Source organism: Siniperca chuatsi, linkage group LG8 (assembly GCF_020085105.1).
Source record: "Siniperca chuatsi isolate FFG_IHB_CAS linkage group LG8, ASM2008510v1, whole genome shotgun sequence".
Classification (NCBI taxonomy): Eukaryota; Metazoa; Chordata; class Actinopteri; order Centrarchiformes; family Sinipercidae; genus Siniperca; species Siniperca chuatsi.
Window position 1 is genome coordinate 13305343 of NC_058049.1, and position 24325 is coordinate 13329667.

At 39.2% G+C, this 24325-nt stretch overlaps 2 protein-coding genes and 1 long non-coding RNA gene across 7 annotated transcripts; 1 reads left to right on the forward strand and 2 right to left on the reverse strand.

Moving 5' to 3' along the window:
- Nucleotides 1–1788: 1788 nt before the first annotated feature.
- On the reverse strand, nt 1789–16112 carry nxf1a (nuclear RNA export factor 1a). 4 transcript variants are annotated; one of them, XM_044205133.1, is made up of 23 exons: nt 15971–16112; nt 15642–15759; nt 13215–13274; nt 12386–12596; nt 11006–11180; nt 10828–10911; nt 9969–10073; nt 9581–9661; nt 9197–9266; nt 8770–8858; nt 8527–8634; nt 8293–8402; nt 5813–5849; nt 5003–5071; nt 4720–4775; nt 4404–4511; nt 3937–3995; nt 3705–3820; nt 3562–3604; nt 3392–3470; nt 2360–2542; nt 2195–2255; nt 1789–2102 (listed from the first exon to the last, which is right to left on the reverse strand). In XM_044205133.1, exons 2-23 carry the CDS (start codon nt 15709–15711, stop codon nt 2064–2066), a joined length of 2013 nt encoding a protein of 670 aa, XP_044061068.1. In that variant the 5' UTR covers nt 15712–15759; nt 15971–16112; the 3' UTR covers nt 1789–2063. The 4 variants fall into 4 exon arrangements, with proteins under 4 accessions (XP_044061068.1, XP_044061070.1, XP_044061069.1 ...); XM_044205135.1 differs by lacking the exon at nt 15642–15759 and having other exon boundaries at nt 15971–15995; XM_044205134.1 differs by lacking the exons at nt 15642–15759; nt 15971–16112 and adding an exon at nt 13807–14017.
- Nucleotides 16000–19512, forward strand: LOC122880238. The gene is made up of 3 exons (XR_006378879.1): nt 16000–16140; nt 18028–18256; nt 18374–19512. It is a non-coding gene; the product is annotated as an uncharacterized LOC122880238 (long non-coding RNA).
- si:ch73-22a13.3 (inositol-trisphosphate 3-kinase B) lies at nt 17337–24297 on the reverse strand. Of its 2 annotated transcripts, none has more exons than XM_044205137.1 (8): nt 24165–24297; nt 23081–23987; nt 21367–21451; nt 20788–21001; nt 19829–20033; nt 19589–19690; nt 18474–18545; nt 17337–18248 (listed from the first exon to the last, which is right to left on the reverse strand). In XM_044205137.1, exons 2-8 carry the CDS (start codon nt 23933–23935, stop codon nt 18000–18002), a joined length of 1782 nt encoding a protein of 593 aa, XP_044061072.1. In that variant the 5' UTR covers nt 23936–23987; nt 24165–24297; the 3' UTR covers nt 17337–17999. The 2 variants fall into 2 exon arrangements, with proteins under 2 accessions (XP_044061072.1, XP_044061073.1); XM_044205138.1 differs by having other exon boundaries at nt 24160–24247.
- Between the last annotated feature and the right edge of the window lie 28 nt (nt 24298–24325).

Here is a 24325-nt window from a genome sequence, read left to right on the forward strand (position 1 = left end):
AGATATGACACTTCCTAGGCGCCATCTTTGTAAGGTCGATACTTTTTGTTAATCTGAAATAGAATCAGTATTACACCTGTTTTAAAACTTTATTTTATTTTGCTTTTTCAAATTTAACATGTACATGTAAAACAACAACAACACATAAATGAGTACAGAGCAAATTAAAATTAAAATAAACTTACATGGCATCATTACATGATTGGTGGGACTGTTTGTGGGGAATTTTACTTATTATATTGTTACATTATTAAATATAATTACATTATAAAATTAGATTCACACAGAGGCACAGTCAATCTGTTTGAGAGGAATATCTTTCATAAACGTTATTATAGTCAATAAAAGGTTGCCATATCTTGTAAAAAGTTGTTCTCTTGTTTATCAATCAAATGTAATTTTCCTTAGTTGTATGGATTATTAATTTCTGCATTCCACATTCCAGCTGGCACGGGGTCTTCTGATTTCCATTTTAGTGTTACACATTTTTTGACAATAATAAGATACTTAACAGCATTTCCATGACCAAGGTTTATACTAGTGACCCAGCAAACTATTTTAGGGTCCACTGTGAAATTAAAGGATAGTTCCACATTTTTTCACATCTGTTTTAAAACAATAGTCAGGTGCCCACACAAACATTGAAAAAGTTTTTGCTTACTGTAATCATTCCTCATCGTGATCTACAGTTCTCGTTATGTGCAAAAATTAATTCCAAACTTTAGCTGAAGCTAATATGAAGTTTGAGCAGTCTGAGTTAGTCAAATTAAGTGGTTACTGTTACTATCCCTCCACTGCAGCTTAGCACAAAAACACCCTCTATTATTATATTGCTTTTGCAATTAATACATTTTTTTGAATACATTTGTTTTTATACTAATTATAAGGTGATGATTTTGAACGTAATTATTTTTATAAAGCAAACAGTGGAACTATCAAGGGGTGGCCATTCACCAGCTAAAGAAGTTCCATGCAGTCATCAATTGTTCTCTTATAAGAAAATTAGCGCTTTGTTTCTAAGTCTCTATTTATTATCATTTCAGCTACTGGAATGGATTTGTACATGGTATTTGTTGGCCTGGTCGCTGCCTCAGAAATGGTTTTAAAGAGGTTTCATATAAAATAGTTCATAGCTGCTGCTCTTTCTGCTGAACCCATTGCAAAACTTACTTTGCTACTGTGAATATAGCTACACATTTGTGGTTTCATTTGTAACAGTCTCATATCTGCCTTTGCATTATGAAAAATTTATTTTATCATTAAAGTATACAAAACTGCAATTTATTCTTAATCAAAATATCCCTCAGGACAAATACTACACAAATAGGTGAAACCAAGTTTTATATGCTTTTGTAACAATATGGGTTCCTACATTAAGCGATCTAACAAAAAAGCTGTTAAGATAGCAATATAACAGCTTTAAATAATTTGTGTATACTATTTTATTTTCCCATGTTTTCCCCTGGCTGTGTTGAACTTTGTTACTTAAGGGTACTGTATGTTGCATAGTTTTTGGGGATAAAAAAGGTAAATTTTATTGTAATAACTGCTCAGTTGTCATGAAGACAAATATCTAACTTCATATATTGATATATTGATTGTTCCAGAAAAAGCAAGTAGCTGGAACTTAAAATAGGATCTTTTGGTGGGGTGAAACTATCATTTCCAAGGTCAAAAATGAACTTTCACGCACAGTTCTTATTGTGGCTGAAGTGAAATGTATCAGTTGTGTAACAAAATATTTTTTTTATTGTCAAACATTATACAACAAATTAAGGTGAACACAAATCAAACCAATAGCCATTTGTCTTTATTCCTATGAAAACATGTAGTGATTTCTATACAAATGACCAAAAAAACCTAAGGTTACAATGACCAAAAATTGTATTATAACATCAGTCTTTAGGTCAAACAGGTGACATTTGGCTGTTAAAACAAAACTTACATGAGTAAACTTGATCTACATTATTTTAATAAAACGAAAGGCAAAGAGTATAGGATAAAACAAAAGCCATAAATAAAATTACTGCAGATTTTATTTCACAGATGTATGATTCAACTCTTCATTTTATGAACGCAACGTCAGGGATCTTGCCTTCTGTCTGGAAAGAGGAGAGGAAAAAGCATTTTAGGGCGTTGCTATAGAAATTATCACACCTTCATGGAGATGCAGAGTTGAAATAAGTCATGTTACCTTTAACTGAGTGAAAATGTGTGCCGCTCTGTTGAAATCCCACTCATTGTCTTGCAGACACCTGCGACAGAGAAGCAGTGTTTTTATTTTATATATTTTAAATTAAGTGAATACATTTATGTCTTACATCATTGCCAACACAACACGCACAAAAACAAAACTTACTTTTGGGACCATTCCAGGTTCATGCCAGACTTCAGTGAGAAGGCTGTGAGCATCTCCTGCTGCGGTGCAGTGAGGGTGGGGACGGGGCTGGATGATGGAGTCGGGGCGGGAGCAACGAAGGCTCGGCGGATCTCCTCCGTTGTGGCCATCCGGATGAAAAGCTGGTCGTTCACGATGCACAAACTGTGGCACAGGAGGAACACAGCAGACAGACAATAAGATTTGACTGTTTCAGGTATTTCAGGAGGAGTTGAACGTCCATCCTCTTGGCTTATTTGCACAATTTACCTTTAGGTTCAACCTGTCACATAGACTCAAATTGCCAGGTTATTATTATTATTATTATTATTATTACCTAGCTAAAACCAACGTAGTCTGATACAACCACTATACTACCTTCATGGAAGTTTAAATATTCAGTTTTTCTTGAAATTGTTTTCAAGAGGTGTTGCAGACTGCATTAGCTTTATCTAGGTGTAACTATTAAACTGGAAACTTGAGTGTACTTTTGGTCAGTGTGTTAATTAAGTAACAGAATGAAAAACATTCAATTTGATCATTTCAATTTTTATTAGAGCTCTTCTGTTAAAAAAATCTGGGTGCCTGTATTTATGTTTTCATACAACCGGAAACTGCATGTAAGGCCAATTTAAAACATTCTGGCAAAACAAGTCTTTCTATAACTGAATTATAGCTAGTTGTATTAATATGGGCTGTCAGGTGGCCTAGTGGTTAAAATCCAACTGAAATCACATTTAGTCATCCCTTTTTGTAGTCAAAAATAGTTTTTTTATTATTAAAAAAAAAAAAAAAAAGTCTTTGTGATGTGTCTGGGTCTCAGTGAGCACAGAGCTTTTTACATTTCTTTCACAGGATGTAAAGTAGAGAACACAAAAGATGTTTGTCCTCATGTCCAAGAAGATCCACAACTGTTGTTACTGGTTGGTAATTTAGTACCATTTCCCTTCCTCAGGGAAAATGTGAATGACAACAGCAACATGATACAAACCATTACGAGCTCACTAAACTTACCCAGTAGTCCCTGCTGGGACTGTGATGAACACTCGAGAGAAAGACATAGTGGACTCTCGGGATTTACCATCAACAGCAACTTAAAAACAGACATGACACAAATAAGTGACAAAACCAACATTACTTATCTTTGCATTAAAATTTAAAAACATGATAACTAAACAACTCACCTTCTTTGAAGACTCCGCTCACTGTGAATGATAGTAGTGTGTTCTGTAAACAGAAAACATTTGTGCAGAGTTAATACAGAGAAATGATTCACAGTGAGAGGAAAATGCTAATGACAAGTGCTGGCTGACAAACATAAACTCACGGTGTAGGTGTTTACATCGACAGTAAATGAGGCAATGTCGTGCTGAGTTTTGGGCAACTCATTGAGGAAAGCCACCACGTTCAGTCGTGTGTGCTTCAGAAGCCGAAACCGCATTGCTAAAGGAGGCAATATTCAGAGAGGTAAACATCAGAAGGCATCTCATATCACAAAAATATTCAGTCTCAACAATTCAGATGCCATGACAGGTCAACAACTCGACAGGTAAACTCACTGGAGTCTTTGAGCCTCTTCAGGTTTCGACTGTCTTTATGATACTCTCCCAGACTGCTCCTAAAACCAGAGAAGAGGGACAGATGGATTGATTGAAGTGCCCAACCCTCGTGGGTTTAAAAGACACCAAAAAGTACAGTTTCTGTGGTCAAACATTTCATTACAAAATTACAGGTTATTTTACAGCTTGGTCTTAAACAAAATATTTAGATTTCTCTCCCATGCTTGGCAAATAAAATCGACTACAAAAATAGGTTCCCTTCCTGAAGCACAATGGAATAAATATGAATACAGCCGAGACTCGATAGGGAGGTGTCAGGAGTGGGATCTGGGATAAGAGCAGCCAATGGTGGGTGGAGCTACTCAAAAATCTTTTAAATGAACAACTTAATAAAACAGTGGAAACACTAAAAAAAACAAAAACAAAAACTAATGTTGTTACATGTATACAGACGTGTGTGTTCTTACCTGGAGGGGTTCTGGGTGGAGTAAGGTGTTGTGAGGGATAACGATGCTCCATCGTGGTAAGCATCCAGGAGTGGCTGTCTGTCCCCTGAGTCGTATATACTGTAGTACCTGCAACAAAATCACATGTCACACAAGTTAGTTTTCTTGTGTTTGTTTCTGTGTCCCCTTGTGTTTCTTTCTTGCCCACAAACCATTTTCTGGAAGTGAAGTTTTATAAAAAGCAGTACTGGTTAATCAGTCACTACTTGGGTCACATCAGGCACTGATCAACTGACTGTTGTGAGAAGATTGTCTATATAAAAAGCTAGAAACTCACTGTTGCAAGAACCGAAGGATGAGAACCTTGATTTCATCGGTGCCAAAACAGCTGCCCTGCATTGTCAATTGGAAAAACATTTGTCAGGCCCATAAAGGAGACAATAATTGTCTTGAGACTTTTACCTAAGGAGGACAACGCAGCTTAAACTTCTGAAATGAATAACCCAATAAATTAACACCTCGGAGAAGTTCTACTGAATGTCATGTACGCCAGATGACATCATCAATAAATCAGTTTGAGTAAAAATATAAAATGAATCCCATGAGATAAAACAAGTAACCTTGCAGGGGGGGATGGTGGTGGGCGTCTCCACATCAAAGCCAATGGGTGGGGGGAGGTCATGACCATCCTGAAAAGAAACAACACATGACGATACATGCCACTTTGTACTCATTTCTTTAGGGATATGACTGAATTCAGATACTGCAAATGTATTTCACAAAATGTATTTTTTCAAGAACAGACTAAATTTACACAATAATTGAATTAAAATTGTGTGCTACACAATGCTAATGAATGCCTCATTACAAATAAGAAATACAGCAATTCAAAAACATGGAGAGATGCAAATCATCCAAGAGTCCCCAGTTCTCTACTTTTCCCCAACTTGCAGAAACTGAGAAATGTTGTCTTAATTGCAACCTGACAATGTGCTGTTCTAATTCATCACTGCAAAACCCATGTACTATGTGATCGATAACTCAATCACCTGCTGAGCTGAATCAGTCAGCTCCTGACGCATCTCATCGTGTTATGAATTTAGTTGCTAGACCACGATTTAATTAATCTTCTCACTCAAATACGTAGCCTTTGCAGTGTGATGTAGCGCCACTACTTGTTTTCCTTCAAGTTTAAGGCAAATATTACATTTAATTTTTAAAAAATTAATAATTTCTTCTGACGTTAGCGGAGGTGATCTTTATTTCGGGCGTGGTGGGGTGCCTCCACTATAAGACCCTGCTGGAAACCCTGCATTGAGTGTATGCTGTATGTCCTGTGCCAGTAAACATACTATTCTGTTGACTTTCTATATAGGATGAAAAGGATAAAAATGGTGTAATGTTGATACTAGATAAACGCGTGGACTTACCAGTTTGAGAAGCCGGGGAAACCTCTGCCGCACAGCACTGGCACAGGAAGAAAAATCAAGAGCAGTAAAGTTATCATCACGAAGCACCCCCCACACACACACACACACACACAGATAAATCATGCTCATTACTGTAGATGCCACTGTCAGTCACACCTGCTGACCACTAAAGGTAATTTTTGTGCCTTTCAGTAATTCTAAGCGGCTATGCTGTCAAGAACATTTGGGAGAATACAGTCATGTATAGATACATGAAAATTGAGTGTAATTACAACCAGTGCTGCAAGGAATTTAACCTTTGTATACAAGTAAATCCACAAATGGACTATCATTCATGCCCCCTTGTCCTGCCCTTCGACAATTCTCCCACCCCAAAGTGTACTTACCAGCAGGTATACTCACCCTCTCCCACAATATGGAGATATACACAGATCTGACATGGGGAAGCAACACAAGCACACTTTTCTAGGAGCACACACAAACACGCAGAGACCCACTATCTACTAGACTGCGCTGGAAACCAGTAAACCCATCCATTCTGAATTAGCAAAATAAAAAGGTTATGCATGGCTGGGAGAGAGGTGGTTACTGCCAGTCTCGTGTTAACTCCCCCCAAACTCTGGCCAAGATGCTGGGGAACAGATGAGCCAACGTCACCAAAAATCAAACAGGGTCTGGGTAAATAAAATATTAAATAAAATTCACACAAACACTAGCACAAGTAGTCTAACATTCAGAAGAGGCGGTAATCACTATTCATCATATAAGTGAGTCTGTCGGTGTCTGCGTCCATGATTATCAGCAAAGAAAGAGAACCCTGACAACAGAGCTGAACAAAAAGGACAGCTGGCCTCAAAGTGAGCTGGATCCAGCAGTCCCACCACTCATCCCTTCCCTGATGCACAAGCAAAGCAGTTACCAGTTAAAGTATCTCATAGCCACCATCAATTCTGAAGAGATGGGTCTTCATGCACTAGCAGCAACTTGAATTCATGCTGTAATTTGGGACCAAGCCTCTGGTTACAGAGAGACTGGGAGATCATTAAGCATTCGACTTGAGTGATAATTCTCTACTCTGCTCTCTCTGCTTAACATTTGAGCTTTTTTGTACTGGTCACAGCCATCAGAAACTGGAAGAGGAAGTGTTTTCACTTTTTGTCATTTGACTTATTTAAGGCAAAACTGAACTTCAATTTCCAGTTCAGTTATTTCCCTCAGAAGTTAGTTAAGAGTATTTGCCAAACTCTCCACTTCATTCACTGAGCAGCAGAGGCCTGTTTTCGGCCAAAGGGAACCAACTTAGTGGAAGAGACAGAGCGCTTTTTCTTTGGCTCATCATTGGTCATTAATAATGACACGCATCCACCTCCGCCTCAACCCAACGGCTTTTCCTGTTGTCCCGTCTTCTCAATTTCTTCTAGTCACGTTCTCAGTGAGTCAGAGCTCACAGGGACTGAGGCCGAGTAATCGTGACTGTGCCTGCCTTAGGTTGTCCCGGTGTTTCGAGGTGGGATCTTACCCGTCATGGGCTATCCAGCCTTCCATACTCGCCTTATACAGGGGGCCGAGTGGGCAAGGGTGCTACGAGGGGAGGGGAAATCATTGGCTGTCGATTTTCTTTATTTCATCCAAACATTTGTAAAGACAACTGTGGCTTGCCCTCTCTCCAATAAACAACCTACACTGTTTTACGGTACTGCTCAAGAGATTGCTTCGGATTCATATTTTCAAAAGCAGTTCACAGTAAATTGTGTTAGAGGGCTGTCATGCTGTATGTCTTATTTAAAAAAGTGCTTTTTCTCAGAATTATGTATCATCAGCAGAGTGATGGTGTTTTACAGCAGTTTATGGGATAACTAATCAGGATGTCAGCAGGGGAGTGCTGGGTACAGCATCACTGAGAACCATAAAACAGAAGAAAGCTTGAAAGGATGTCCCACACAGAAGCTGAATAACTGGCAGACACAAGATGGCCGTTCAAACTGTGGAAAGTTTATGCAAGCTGAAAAGGAAAACAATAGGAAACTGCATTGTGGTTAGATGTCCTCTCAGCAACTTTTGGATGTAAGAAATGTTTAGTTTGCAGTGTGAAAAGGAAATGTTAATTATCAAGTGGCAAGAAATGTGTTAAACAAAACCAAAAAGAAAGAATCATTTGAACTAATTTCCAATGAACACGTGTTTCTTTTTCCTCACACACAAAGACAAATGTATACACAAATACAGGGAGTTAACAGTGAATGTCAGCTGGCTCTGCTTGGTCCAAAAGTTCATCCTTGACCGCTGGGGAAATTGTTTCAGTTATTGTACAGGCATCTTACACAAACAAGCAAAGGCTTGCTTGATCTTTTGTAGCACACTGCTGCATACTCTCATACAGGAAAGCCTCCTGGACACCTCAACTCACACACAAACTGTCACACCACCGTGTCCCCTCCATAAAAATCTTCTCCCCTCATCCCCCAAAATCGCTGACTGACCTGATGTACGAGGCCTGATCCTTGAAGAGGTCACACAGAGGGTTCCTGTTCAGCCACAGCTCCACCAGCTTCAGGCCTTTCACCTTTTCCAGCTCCCGGTCTGACTTCAGCTGGACGACCACACAGAAACAGAACAAGTTGGTGTTGAGAGGAGGATTTAAAAATAAAATCAGGTTAAGGGCCCAATTCATGCCTGGTTATTATTCTCTAGATCTGCTGAGCAGCCAGTTTCACCTCATTGTGGGAAAGGTTGAGGGTCTTCAGATGAGGCACCTTGGTAACCAATTCAGCGAGTTCATCCAGTTTGTGAATACGGTTGTTACTCAGGTTCAAACACGTCAGCTGGCAAGAGAAGTAGACGTGGGTAAGCACATTGAGTTTGACCCATCACTTCGCTAGAAAGCAGCTACATTATGACTAAAGCAAATAGTTTGTTGCTCATTTTCCAGCAAACAATATCTGATGTATTAATATTACCTCTGGAATGTTTTCTTCAATGATCTTGATGACAGCTTCCATGTTCGTCTTCCTATTCAAGATGACTTCAATGTTCTGGGACACCAGGTCTGTCACATAAAATAAAATTAGCAAAATGCTAAACAAATATGCCAAATTGGAAAAAGATTTAATATAATTTTCAGTGTGAAGTAATAAAAGAAAGTTCTGTTTCATCACCGTCTATTGAATCCTCAATGTAAACAACAGTGCAGTGACCATTTACTTAGAACATAGAAAGACTAGTTCCTGGTTTAACAGATAATTATAAAGAAAGTTGTATAATTCAATGATTTAGCAGTAATGTCTGAACAGCTGTGACATGTAACAACTGGTCTAGTATGTACTGTCAATGTCCATGTCATACATATGATATAAATGTGTGAAAGGGATGAGAGGGTATAATTACCTGGGTCTGTGCGAATGTTGTTCAAGTCCAGTGCTTGCTGGGAGCCATCGAAACGTTTTGCCATGCATTGCTGTGAAAGATAAACAGCCAACATGACAACTACCCTTTATTTCATGTATTTTGATCCATACTCAATCTCATCAGAGACCAAATAAAATTTTAACCACAGTATTTGTTAGACTTTATTGTCGAAGTGTCCTTGGGCAAGAGCCTGAACCCCAAATTGCTCTCGAGGGCTGTGCCTTCGGTGTGCGAGAGTGTGCGAATGAGATATGTAGTGTGAAGTGCTTTGAGTGCTATACAAGTACAGTCCATTTACCATCATCTCAAAATGTCATTATTATCTCAGACCCTTCAGATAGTTTATTACTTCCTCTAGCTCACCTTCAGGTGCTCCAAGTGTTCAGGCTTCAGGTCAGAGAGGAGGAAGGATGGTGGAGCACTGGGGTTGACGTGCACTTCCACCTTGAAGAAACAAACATCAGGTAGAATGAGAGAGATTAGTAAATAGGGATATATACTGTACACATGTTGAGTTTTAGATTAAGTGTAATTTATGGTCATTCATTATATTGAGGTCATGGTTGCAAAACTATTGGTTGAGAATTTTGTCACACAGGGTCAAAGTAGATAAGAACTTAATGACAGTATAGCCATTATCTGCAAGTAACAATGTAGGATGTTACCACGATCTGACATCACATACGAGAAGACTGATCATTAAGGATAGTAGACTTTCTGCAGCAGTAAGAGTGAGATTACCCCAACATACCTTATAGCCGTCTGTGTCTGTGATCTTGTGAGAACATTTGTGCAAAGCATTGGCAACAGACGAATCATCCACATAGAAATGGACCCTGTTATGGTCAACATGGTACTGGACAGACCGAGGGGAAGAGGACATAATTAACATTCATATATACAAAGAAGGTGTCCACAAACATTTTTTCCTTAAAATCTTCAGTTTACTAATGTGTCTAGATCTTTTTTTTTTTAAACCAGCAGGCAAGAATAAAAAAAAAAATAAAAAAAGGAAGCACAAATAATTATCACCATTTCTCCTATCAGAACTCAAAGCACCCTGTGTGTATTTAAAGGTCCAGTGTGTAGGACTTAGTGGCACCTAGCAGGGAAATTGCAGTTTGCAACCATTTGAAAACCGATCGCCTCACCCTCCCCTTCAAAGCATGTAGGAGAAACTACAGCAGCCGCGAAACTCGCGAAAGGCTCTATCTAGAGCCAGTGATTGGTTTGTCCGTTTGGGCTACTATAGAAACACGGCGGAGCAACATGGCGGCCTCTGTGGAAGGAGACCTGCTCCCTCTAGATAAAAACGGCTTATTCTAAAAAAGGTAATGAAAACAACAATTCTCATTTTCAGGTGATTATACACTTATTAAAACATACTTATAAATTTTATATTCTATTTTTGCCAATAGATCCTCCTAAATGTTACGCACTAGACCTTTAAAAAGGCAAAATCCATGATACAATTACAAATAAAAGCACAGGACCTGAAGCTCACTGATATAATGCCCACCCCCCCAATTGCATTAACTTGAGAAATACATAATATACTTTTTAATCTATTAGTTTATGATTTGTTATCCCAAGACAGCACAGAAGCTCACCTGTATAGGTGTGTAGGGAACTGAACAAATGTTCTGAAGAGCTGTCAATAACCATTTCTTGTCATATTTTCTTCCATGTGGTATCTGTCAAACAGACAAGAAAACAAAATATGATCTCCTTTAAAAAGGTTAAGAGGTAGACTTATAGATATCCTGTGGGGACTGTTATAATACGCACCGTTACTTTGTACCAGCCTGATCGGTTTTTCCCACCCCCTCCATTGCTGCCTCCTCCACCTCGGTCTCCTCCTCTAAAGCCTCCCCCTCCTCTACCTCCTCCCCCTTTGCCTTGTCGTCTGTCTCTGTCAAATCGTCCATCTCCTCCTTTCCGAAATGGTCTTCCATATGGATTGCTAAATAAAAAACAAAACAAGTCCATATATTGAACAATCCTCCTGTAGTCAGTGTCTAGCATAGGAACTTCTCCAGGAACCTTTTTGGGAACTCTGGAACAGCAGCACCTTAAAAGTTTCAACAGTGTATGATGAGTATTGATATACTCTGAATGTAAACAGAACTGTTAGTTTACAATGAAAAGAATGTTTTCACCTAACCTTAATGCATAACATGCATAATACACATTCTGAATCCACTTCCTATCTCATAAATCAAAGAAAAGCTTTTTTTCTCCTCTTCTTGGACTGTTTTGATACCTTTTATGCATTGCACTTACACCCCCAACTGTTACTACCTTTGCAATCAATGTGCATCTTGTCACCCTAGTATTTGTGGTGTGTCCTCATGCACGTGCTGGCACAGCACAAGATACAAACAATAAGGGAAACTTTGCTTTATAGCTCCATTACTGGTCAAAAACCAGTGTGCCTTTAACAAATTTACACACATTGGGAGATGATATTAGTTTGCACCTGTTTAGAACTTGCTGGCCTTTTCTGTCCCATCATAATTGCATAATTAGCAACAGACAGGGATCCCTAAAAAGTAAGACAGTATTTGAAATCTGTGTAGGACATACGAGTCACCAGTAAGATCAAATTAAAGCATTACGATAACATTGATCAAATAGTCAAACAAAATGACTTAACCTAGCCCAATTCACTTTTACAGTTTCACTTTTGTTTGTTTTTCCTGGGGTACTTTTTGGGTGGGTAGATAACTTACAGTGGTTTTCATACTCTGTATGCAGGCCGGGTACTAAATGTGTAACTTGTTTTACTTTCTCTTCCTACTACTGACTATAGCATGGTTTAGGATGCATATTCTGTGCTTGTTCAAATTAAGACAGCCTCCAAGCGCTGAAACAGATCCACGCCAAAGAATTTAGCTTGCTGTGTAGGTGTGACTCATCTTACATAAAGAGCATAAAATATTAAATTTTTTCCTTTTCATTTTAAACATGTTAATCGTTAAAATTTCTTTTGGCTTATACTCTTAATACAATTCTCCAAGCTCTACTTATAAAGCATTTCCTAGTTTTGGAGCTTATCAACGAGTCCCACTCAAACTCATATCAACAACATATCTGATCACAGAGATAAACTAAACTATCGACAATGTGTTAAGCAACACACTGGCTTTGTCACCCACCCACACTTACAATCTATGCTGGGAGCTGTTGTCCTGGGAGTTGTCACTCATAGTTACATCTCCATCAGTATCATCAAGCCTAGACCGTGGCCCAGGTCCTCCAAAGCCTCCCGAGTGGCTTCCCCGTTGGCGGTCTCTGCGGGACCTGTCATACGACCGACCCTTGTGGGAGCCTCTGCCTTTACGGTTGCGAAACTGTGGGGCAGTTCTATCATCATGCTCTGAGAAAGGGAACAGGATTCAAAAGTTAATGAGTTTGACTTAAATACCACATTTCAAACATACATGATCAAATAAAAAAAATACTAAATCCAACCAAATGTATAGTGTATTACAATTCTGTCTGCATTTAAATCACAGGATTAGAGTAAAATATACTAAATAATGCACTATAATGACACATTGGAAGTGAATGAATGCAGCCACAATGTGTTATTGCTTGCAGTATAATGATATAAATTTGTAAAACAAAACCTACACATCATAAATTACTGTCTCAGAAAAAAATAATTAGAGGATGTTAATAAAACTTAACATTACTCATGTGTCTTTCAAAATGTCACATTTAATTAAAAAAAAAGGACAATCATGCTACGACAGGGAAGAAGAAAACATGCTACGGTATCTTGCCTTTTTTATTATCTGTATTCTGTCTTAAGACGTAAAGGTGAGCTGCTGTAACAAGAGTTTCCCCTCGGGGATCAATAATGTATTTCTGATTCTGATTAAGCCTATTACTCATTCACTTGTCTTGTAATAACAATAAAAAGTATTTCATTATGTCTATAATGTAACAATTACATCTCCATGGTCTAATATATTACCAGACATAATATTACCTCCTAGAACAGTGAAATCAGTGCTTCTGACCTCTCTCCTCACCATAAAGTCCCCACGGTCTGAAGAAAAAAGGTACAAGTAGCACAAAACATGCAAGGTTAATGCTGTAGTGGGGACTCTTACCGTTGTAGTAATGCCCGCCGTCCGCCATATTTCTGAAACAGTGTTGGATTAAAAAAAGCACAGCCCTGGGTGAAAAACAATATTTGCAGGGCCTCGTTTCTCTCTTTCACGAAACACAAAGGCCAGACTGCGGAGGAATTTCCAACATCCCAAATCGTTCAGAGGAAACACAAAGGCGACCACGGCGTGCAGTGGCTACTCTTTAACTAGCATGTAGCTTGGCTAGCTTCTCCTGCTGCGCGTTGACAAGACAGCGGAAATACCATTTTTACACACTTCCTCTTCCGGGGCAAGGGAATGGCGCGAGCCATTGAAACAAAAACCTTTGAGTCTGTGGTCGAATAAAACATTGCAAAAACTAAACGCACCACACTATGAAAGTCCGTCGAAGACTTTGCTAACGTTAGCTTTGACTTGATATAAGTGGTTAGCTAAAGTTAGTACACTATGTAACCTAGCTTAACCTACCTGGTCTTCGGTACCGTGAATAATGATACCGCCCACGATGAAGCATAATGAGCGGATGTCTGACCACTTAGTTACTGGCTGGCCGATATTTAATACATTAATGATGCTTAAAAAGGCCCTCAGGTTGTAGCGTTATATTCCCACAGAGACACGGACGAAGACGAGCAGCTGTCTGTGAAGTCAGCGCAGCGCTTGTCCGTTGGTCGTCATGGCGCCGCTGAAGCGCAAATGTAGCAACATGAAGTCGACTGTAAAACAAAAAGACTGAACGGCGCAGCAGCATCTTCAAAGCTGTGCCTGTACTTAAAATATGTCTTTTATAAATGCATGATCTTGAATCTGAGCAGGTCGCATCACCTCAGTTTCTTCAGAATATAATTAGCATCCTGGATGAATAGCATTATTTTGCTAATCAAGTCATATATTTAAGTTAACCAAGAATGGTATTTTATACACTAAAAATAACAAGCAGGAAATGCATCTTAATACGTTGAGTAATTTAATTATTTGATAATCTATATTATGAAATAATATATAATTGTTTTTATTTTATTTGGTAAATCCCATATCAAAGACTTCCAAATGTCTACTTTTGGACTTTACACTTTTTGAAATATTAATTTTTGAATTTGGAAATTACATTGAGTCTCAAACTTATAAATAATAATTCATGTGCATATATAATTAATCAGATTAAGGAACTATTCAAAGATATTTAAGCAAGACAACATTCATTTTGCACTTTTGTTATTATTATTTATTTATTTTTGAATTTGTTTTCATTTGTATTTTTTCTTGACATTTTGTGTCTTCATTCAATATATTCCTTAAATACTTAATACGTAATTGTACATGGGATTTCAACAAAGCAGCACTTTGTTGCCTTAATGTTTTCTTGGTGGAAATATTTTCACCTAAAATTAAAAATTAGAATTAAACAGGAAATAGTCAAACTGTGGAAAAATAGGTTGCTGGTGTTTTCCAGCTCCACAAAATGTACGGAGGTTTTTAAATCCAATCCATTTCCACACAGTTCAGGATGTCCTTTTTAATAATCTTCTTTTTGTGTTCACCTGCTGTCCTGACCAGGTGTTAGTAATCCTCCAATTACACCTGATTAAACTTGCTCATTAAACAGTTTACTCAACAACACACCATGCTCACTTTAGTATTGATGTTACACTGTCAGGGTAGATCAAGTTTGACAAAATCACGTATCCCAGTATGATAGACCAAACGCCCCAACAGAGATAATGTTATGACATTTTGGGGATGCCCACTGGTGCCTAATTTTTTTATTTTTTTTGACTAATGATCATTAGTGTTGTTTGTCTCCAGGTATTCATTGGAAACTAATATAACTAAACATTGTATCATTTAACTATAATGCAGTTAGAAAAAGACAACATTTGAGATCACCATGATGAAAACTAATGTTTTCTACTGTCACATCAGACCATCGCCACTAAATTATACAAACTGAGTGCCACAGGCTTTAGTATGGTGTTGAGTCTTGAGTCCCTCCAGTCCAACACTAAGTTACACCATCTGATTTACAAGCTCAACTTCAACCAGAAGGTGAAGTATAAACAGGGAAATATGGTCTTCCACAAAGTGGTGCAGGCACAATTTGGGCTGATCAGCAGCAAGGTGCAGCAACCCCACCATGATTAAGCTTTATTTATTTAACATTTAAACTGTACCCCCCCCACCGGACTTCTCCCTGTCAATGTATGTTTTAACAGCCATAACTACTCCACTTAACCCCCAGGAAAACCTGTCCAAAGGGAGGCTATAAGGGCTGTTACCTGGGCATAATGATGCAGCAAACTCACCGTCATTCACCACACGTGCCACCACCGCTAGGTTGGGGTAGCTTCTGTGACAGACAGTCACACGGTCCATCCAGACAAACTCTTCAATCTCAGCCTTTAGGGAAACTGTCAGAACTCACTTTGTCGTTAAAAAAAACCCCATTACAAACAAGAAAAGTTCCAGATGTATTCTGTGTAAATTTAAACCCAATCAACTTTTTGTTTATTACTTAAATTGAGACTAGCGTTAGCTAGCTAGCGTTAGCTGTTAGCATGGCGGAGCATCCAGCTGGATATATGGTGGACTAACAGACACAATGCGACAATATTTACCGATCAAATTATTTTACCGTAGTAATATTTCTCGTGATGATATGGGAACAAATTAACTCTCTCCACTGTCTGCTGTGTCGGTCAGACTGTCCCGCTCATCTTTCTCCAGCACGAACAACAACAACATGGCGCCACCTGCTGGACAGTTTCCAACCAAGGGCACTGACCAGACGGGAATCAGCATCAGGTATTACATGGAGCTAGACAAACTTCCTACATTTGTAATTGATAAAAGTCCTCCTAGTTAAAACTAATACAACAACCATGAAATAAACTGTAGCTCTGTGAGGGTTATAATGTTTTGTTTAAACTGTTTTAGAGAGGTGTTCATTCAACTTTATGGTCATTTGTAGTTGGTGCTGCTGCTGAATTGTGTTGCAATATACTGAGAGGTGTGTCTAATATTTTTGGTCTTCTCTCACTGGTATAAATGGGATGGACAAAATATTAGAAACACCTGTTTGAAACACCTCAGCACTGCAAACTAGTCTCCTCCAAAATGACCACAAAGTTGAATTAACACCTCTGCAAGACAACAAAAAGTAAATATTATAAACTTCACAAAGGTAGGATTTATTGCAAGGCTGTTGTATTTGAAGGCATTATTTTTAGCTAGGCAGGTAGGTACCTAATAAACAGGCAGCTGAGTGTTTAATACTAATAAAAACCTCTAGTCTCTGTCGTTATGCAGCTTTCTACCAGTTTCTTGTTTAGTTTTAAACACACCGCTTAATGATATTTACTAAAACTGAGCATATAATGCGTTATTAAGAATGTTGACCATAGCAATATGTCTCTTAACTGACCGAGTCCAGCTTGTGTTCAGTTAAGATCTGGCATCCTGCCTTTGGCTGTGTCAGTTGCAGAGGACAACAGAAAGTGTCACCTGTGTGATTTGGATGAGGTTGAGAATTAAATGCATTTTATATTCTATTGTCCATTCATAGACTTTTTCCTGAAAATCTCTCTCTCTCTCTCTGTCTCTCTCTCTCTATGTCTCTCTCTCTCTCTCTCTCTCTCTCTCTATATATATATATATATATATATATATATATATATATATATATATCAGATGTCAGCTTGTTCCAGCTATTCTGTGAAGCTATATGATGTTTTATGGCTGCCACATTCATCACATGTAAATATTCTACTCTTCATGTCTTGTGCATCATTTTCTACGCATTTCCCCAAAATTCACATTTGGTATCTTTGGAAACCTTGGGATGTCCACTGGAGCTTAAAATAAAGTTCAGTGGGTTTAAATAATGTTTGGCTGCACAGCAAGAGTTTGTACTGAGATTGGAGCTGTTAAAGGCTTACCATCAACATATCGAAGTGTGTATATTTAATGTGTTAAATTTATGTGAGTATTAGTGATGTGGATATATGAAGACTGAGCAGACAGTGGCATTCATTGTTTATTTCACTTAGCTTGGACCGTTTAAGACCAGGAAAAGACAACATTTCAGCTGCATCATTTGTAAATAACTCAAATCCCTGATAATAACATCACAACATCTATTTCATCAATATATCTTCATCTGTATTTTAAAGTCTCTTTTTATAAGCATGGTTAGTGTTTTTAAGAGACTAACATGTAGAACTTGAGGCTGTTCAACCATATGTGTGTGTGTGATTCATTATGAGTTTGCTTTCCTGCTGTAAACAAAATAGCTTAGCATGTGTTGCAACACAGATGAGAACTCTGAGTTTTTGCAGACCTACTCAACGAATAAAAAAATAAAATAAGGGAATAGAAAATAAGAAGTGTCTTACAAATCTTAAAATCTTAAATCTTTGTAACAAAACACTGTCTCCACTGTTACATTACCAGTGCAACCACGTCACATTTCTTTGGATTTTTGCTATATTGTACTCCCTCGTCACTCTTCCTCAGCCCGTGAAGACAGATTCCCCATAAACAAATGTCTCTGTTGCCTCTGTCTTTTCCAGTGAATGAAATGAGACAGCAGTTCAAAGTGTAACAGCAGCCGTTTTGTCCACCTGATCCTGAATTTGAGTGTTGTTTACAGGGGTGTCTCAACTTCATGTAACACTCTTTTCTCCTCCACAGCTGTCCTCCTGCCAGGAGGCCGCGCTGATGGCCTGGCTCAGAGAAGTGATGAGGGAGGTCAGACCGATGAGGTAGCCGTCCTCTCTGCTCCCCTCGGCCCACGGGACGTCGTGTAGGAGCTCGCTCGTGTCAGGCACCGGGGTCGTCTTTCCAAAATCTATCATCCACACACTGGCCTTGCTGCTGTGGTCGTGGACAAAGAGAAGCGAGCTGCCAATCACCTGATCAGGTCAAACATATAAATATATGTAGATTAATTATGAGAATATGAGTCAGTATCAGTATGGTCAAGAGCTGCTATTTCACTTTGGTTAATTATTATTATTATTTTGTCTTTATTTGATAGGAAGAGAGACAGGAAATGTAGGGGGGGATGACATGCAGCAAAGAGCCATGGGTTGGATGCAAAATTTAACAAGAGAAGATTTGTCTCTTTGTAAACCAACCTCATGGGTTCTGAAAAATAGTGAATTCTTCAGTGCATCACTCAGGGCCAGGAGTCTGGAGTGGTACGCTTTCTGAAAAATCAGATGGGTAGAGTTGTGGTTAAAAAGCAACAAATAGTACACACGTCACAGGGTAAAAGATTAATGCAATAAACTCAGAGTGGACATCAAATAAAGAAATAACAGGAAGTCAGTAGCTAAGATTAGGGAAGAAATGTCATGGTTTTGGGTTTGTGTCTAATTGATTTCTTGTTTTACTTTGAAATACTCTCCTTCCCTCATGTGTCTGGCAGTTTTGCTTCCTGTCGTTGATTGATTTGATTGTTTTCACCAGTGTCAATTAGTTTCTCCTGTGTCTCGTTGTCTCCCCTACATGAGTGTATTTAGTCTGTGTTCTCCCTTTATGCTGTGTCAGATCATTATTGTACTCTATATCAAGTGTCCTGGTATTTGTTTCCTGCGTTTCTTGGGCTATTTCTGTTTCTTTTGGACCTTGCTGGATTTAGGATTTTCTGCCTGCGTATTTACTGATTTGTTGCCTGTGTTTGGGACTGCCTTTTCTGAATTGATGAAATGAAATGATCTCTGCCTGTCAATCCATGTAAGCCCTTGTGCAGCCATTAAATTCCTGAACTGCATTTCTCTGCATCTGTTGTCTGCATTTTGGGTCCTACTCTGTTTCCTGGTTCCCCTGCTTGACAAACCACAACAAAAAAAGGACGAAAACTAGTAGAATATAATTTTAAGTGCTTGTTTGGTTAGTTACTTATTTATTCTTCATTAAAAAGCTTTTAAAGGCAAAACCTGTATGCAGTGTAGGTTTGCGCACACATATATAACTGTCTTTTAGATATGCATTGATTATGTATTGAAAGATGAATAGATCCAATCATATCTTCACTTCACCCACAGGGCAGCAAATGGAGACTATAACTGAACAAATCACTTTTAAAAAAAAAAAAATCCAATTTCAGATTTTGAGGCTGCTCAGTCTGTTTTCATTAAACTGATTAATTTTTTTTCTAAATTTTATATTTTTTGGTAATCATGATTTAGGACGTTTTCTAAAGGTAGAGTGATGTAATGTAACTAGTATTTCTACAGACAGAACTGACCAGGATGTCCAGCTGACTCCTGGTAAAGTAGAGCAATGCTTCCGTGACCTGAGCTAAAGTCAGAATTTTCCTGAAGTCCCGTTGGACGCTGCCGTCCTCCATCTGACTCACAGAGAAAGAAACACAAGAATGTAGATGTGGCACATTTGAAAACTTGTCGAGAATTAAACATTTCAGATAAATATGTAATTTTGGGTAACATGAGTTGTGCAGTGATTTTTTTCTGGCCTTTACTCCTACCATGATGCCCTCTATTCTGCAACCCAGCGTGGATGTAGAACTGGTTGTATCCCTCCACTGAAGGTATCGCCACTTAGTCACCCCTTTCTGAGCGTGTTCCTCTGCTGACGGAGCCGACGGGTCTATTTGTACCATCTTCTGGTACATGTCACTCCGCAGGGTGGACTTGGCCCGGGCATTGATCAGTTCCTCCTCCTGGTATGTCCTGAGAAGGAAACTCTCACGTTGTACATAAAAATATATTGCTACAGGTCAAAACCAATGTGAAAATGTACGTTTTGTTAGGATTTTTAAGTCCATATCCATCAGCGGTAATTGGAACACTTTTTTTGATAGTCAGAGCCACACCAGAGGCATCTGGCTCTAGCACACAAAAAATAATTTAGCATCATGATTGAAACTCAAGATCAGATGAAATCCATGCCATGCAGTAACATTTATGTTTTACACTGTCAGGGTGACCGTCAGATGCAGTTAAAGGCAACTATTAAGTGGCTGTAGGCCAAAAGGTGCATGTAGAGTGAAAAAGAATGAGGTTAAAATGCTAACAGAATCAAAATGAAAAATGTCAGTCGTTCTCTCATCAAGGGAAAAAAGAGAAGAAAGAACTTAGATGTCAAAACATTTATACGGTGTGAGGCCTAAAATATAACAAACATACAAGCCAATATGAAAAAACTATATATGGAAAATGTCAATTAATCCTTCAATTCTCACCTTCCACATCATTGCCTACACAAAACTCTACAAGCCATCTTATTTTACTGCTGTACTTGCACAAGTTTTCAGTTTTTTATTCTCACTGCAGAAACTGCAGCTAATTTCACCTCTTAGCACCTCATCTAATTGTAAGTACACTAATTTCTACAGTGTGAGTGTATACACCTGCAGATTCTCCTGCAGCACAAGACTAGACTGGTCGCCTCTGGTATAAAGAAAAAAAATACTCTCAAACCGACCTGATTCCCATCTTGCAGTCCATGATGACAGGTCTCCTCAGGCCGCTCAACAGGTCCTCCAGGCGGATGTAGCAGTGCTCCCCCCTGGTGACCAAACCATGGTACTGTGGGACAAAGGGTCTCAGCGGGTCTCTCATCAGGCAGTCCAGGCACTTTGCCTCCATCTCACTGTACAGTTTCAACACCTCTCCTCCCTCACTCAGCTGAAAGTTACCTGGTGACAGCAAGGAAGGGACAAGGAATAATTTATTTATTATTTTTATTAATTATTATTATTATAAAGCAAGAAGGGAGAATGTGGATATCATCTGATTTCAGAACCACTCTTCCATTTTGAGAAGTCTTGTACATTTAAACATGTTCTAAAACACACTGAATAAACATAAAAATGTATGGTGGTCAAACTAAAACAAATACTGTTGTACTTAGTTCCTGAAAAGCAGACATTCTGGAGATAAAAGGTTATAACACAGCAGCAGTGAATGTGTGTGTGAATGTGAAACTGAATGTAGTTCTTTTTAGTGTTGAGATCATCTCATATTCATTTGTAGACTTTTGGATGAACTGTAACACACATGCCTTGATGTCCAGCCAGCTGGACCCAGGAGCTCTGCCGCCGCAGTGACCAGTGCATCATGGTCAGGTAGGTTTTCCAGGAGCGGCACTGAGGCACAAAAGAAGAGCACATGATGTTGTTGTCTTCATGCCAGGAGAACATTGAAAAGGGAACATGTATGATGTTCCTGTCCAATATAGAAGGGTCTGAAGTTATGAGTGTTCAGTCGTTACCCTTCATCCATTTTCCAAAGAGTTTCCCCTCTGGGATCAATAAAGTATTTCTGATTCTGAATTTCTATACAGCTTATTGTGTTCATGACGTGGAGCCTATCCCAGCATGCATTGTTTTTAAAGAGGCATTCGCCTGCAGGCTATTCAGAATTTTCTATTTGCCTAAACCTGAATGTCTGCATGCATGCAAGTGGAAAGGCCCTAGCCAGCAGACAGGGTTAAACCAGGACCTTGTTGCTGTGAGGTGATGACCTATAATACTTATGGACATGAATTAGGGACACAAGTTTATCCTGCCTCCTTATTTAGGCTAATGCTCAGTATGGCTATAACAACAGGTTCCCATGTTTAGGGAGTCCTGTGTAAATTTTCTTGTCTGCTAAAACAATTTCCAGTCCTTAATAGGCTTTTTTCACAACAGACATTTCAACTTGTCAGAGTAGGAAAAGTATTGGTGTTACTAAGGACATTAACAATGGCTTTGTTCTATTCAAGTGTCCCAGTATGCCACAACAGTATGACAGTGAGCCAGCATAAACAATACCAGGACCCTGAAACCAATGCAGCTAAATGGAATTCAGCCATCATTAATTTTATTTTTTACACCTGTGCTTTTCCTGCTGTGACATGTCAAAATGTCTGCCGTGAAAAGGGCCTATGGAGCAGCTCAAGGCCATTTCTCTGAACAAAAGCATCTGCCAAATGATTAAATGTAAATATAATTCTGAATTCTTTGATTTCTCTCTTTGAGGAAAATGTGATTAACCATATAATTAAGGCCCACCACCCTCTGAAAATATACAGCAGATGGAGAGACATTTATTGGGGCACATTATACAGTAAAAAACACCTCTTAAGTTCTCTGTGCATCAGAAACTGTTATGAGTGTCAGTGCGTTTGGTGTTTACAAACAGCGCATACCTCGACAGTTATCTGTTTTGTATATACACAAAACAGCTGCCGTCAGACACAAGCATGGCCATTGAAAAGCCAAAAAACCAAGGGAAGCTAAGGTAGACCTGGGCATGCTCAGTAGGGACACTGCTATTAAATGACAAGATGACATGTCTAAATTATGTGATATTTGCATCCTAAATGTTACTATTTTGGTCACAAAGATGGAATGTGTTGAAGATGCTGATTTCTCATTGTTGGGTAGCACGCTTTTCTTCAGTCCTTACAGACTACTGTTCAGTGACTGACAATGCAAAATGACTGCACTGAGAAAATCTACTCCCTTCTGCTCCCCACTACCCTCATATCTGTAGCAGCAGCAGCCAGCCATGCAAACACCATTCAAATCTGACCTTGTCAAAGTCCTCTTTCAAGCCCATGCAAATCACCAGGACCACAGGTGCAAAGAACAGTTGAGAAATTTAGTTTTAAGTCTCTGCCATGGAAATACATCTATGCAGATGCATAGATTGGGATAGCAAATGCCAAAAACACAAATGTAGTTTTAAACTGCATCCATCCATTCTGTGTTTATTTCTGTCATTCTCACCTTCCTGAACGTCCTCCTCTTTGAGCCAGCATCCTCTCCTTCGCTCAAGTTCTCATCACTCTCTGCCGAGGAGAGGTTGATGGAGGAGCCAGAGGAGGTGGAGGAAGAGGAGTGCAGAAGCTTGGAGAGGATTGGATGTGGGGAGGACCACTGATGCATGGTGGAGCCCCCTCTCATTCCCGGCAGCTCCTCGGCCTCTTCTTTCTTCCCCTCTGGGGTCTCCCCACTTCCCTCGTTCTCTCCCTCTATTGCTGAAACAAGAGATCTCTTCCTCTCCTCATCCTCCTCTTCTTTTCTCTTTATCTCAAAACTCGAGTTTTTACCTCTCCAGTGTTTCCACTCGCTATTTGTGCCCCCTTCCCTTTCCTTATCACCATGCTCCCTCTCTCTTCCAGTCTCTTCTACCCTTCTTTTCCCACTCCACCTTGAACTCTCCCATGTGCCTGTATCAATTTCATAGCTCCCCCCTAACCTCTCCCTCCTCTTCGTCCTCCATTTTGCCTTCACTTCATCCCTTGCACATCTTGCTTTCAACTCAAAGTCCTCTTTTCTTTCTGTGTCTTGAACTACCTCATTCCCATCTTCCCTCATCATGTGAGCGATGCTTGACTCTGAATTGAGCTCATTGTCCCGATCTCTGTCCTCTCCGAGTCCGCCTATACACTGACTGTAAGGGGGGAAACTTTTTGTTGACTGGAGTCTGGGTCTGGATTTCACTCTGAATCTCCCTTCGCTATTTGTCAGATGTTGGTGCGTCTCATCTGATAGTCTGTCAGAAAAGACATTATCCATAGTTTGCTTGTTCTCTATCTCCATCTTCATTCCTTCCATGTGGTTATCATCTGTCATGTCCATCTTTATGTCCAGTGTAGATGGTGAATCTCCTCCGTGGGCCCAACATGTGCTTCTACAAAACAGGGAAATGTTTACAAGAGATGCATGTTTTGAATATATTTGAGGAAATGCATGCACAAGTCTAAATGCCACTCTATCATGGCCTAAAAAATATTTCTAAGCTTTCTTAAAATGACAACAAATGGAAATATAAAACTAAAAATTATTATATGTGTCTAACTTACCTTACCTGTGTTAGTTTTCTGTGACAGAAAGCTCTGTGTCAGTGCGTTACATCCCTCTCTCATTCTCCCTGCTGCTGCCATATTTTGCATGCAGTGACGTTATTAAGTTTCCAACACTTCAACCAGCCAACTGTGCCACAGGCCAAGAGGACATCCAGGAATGACA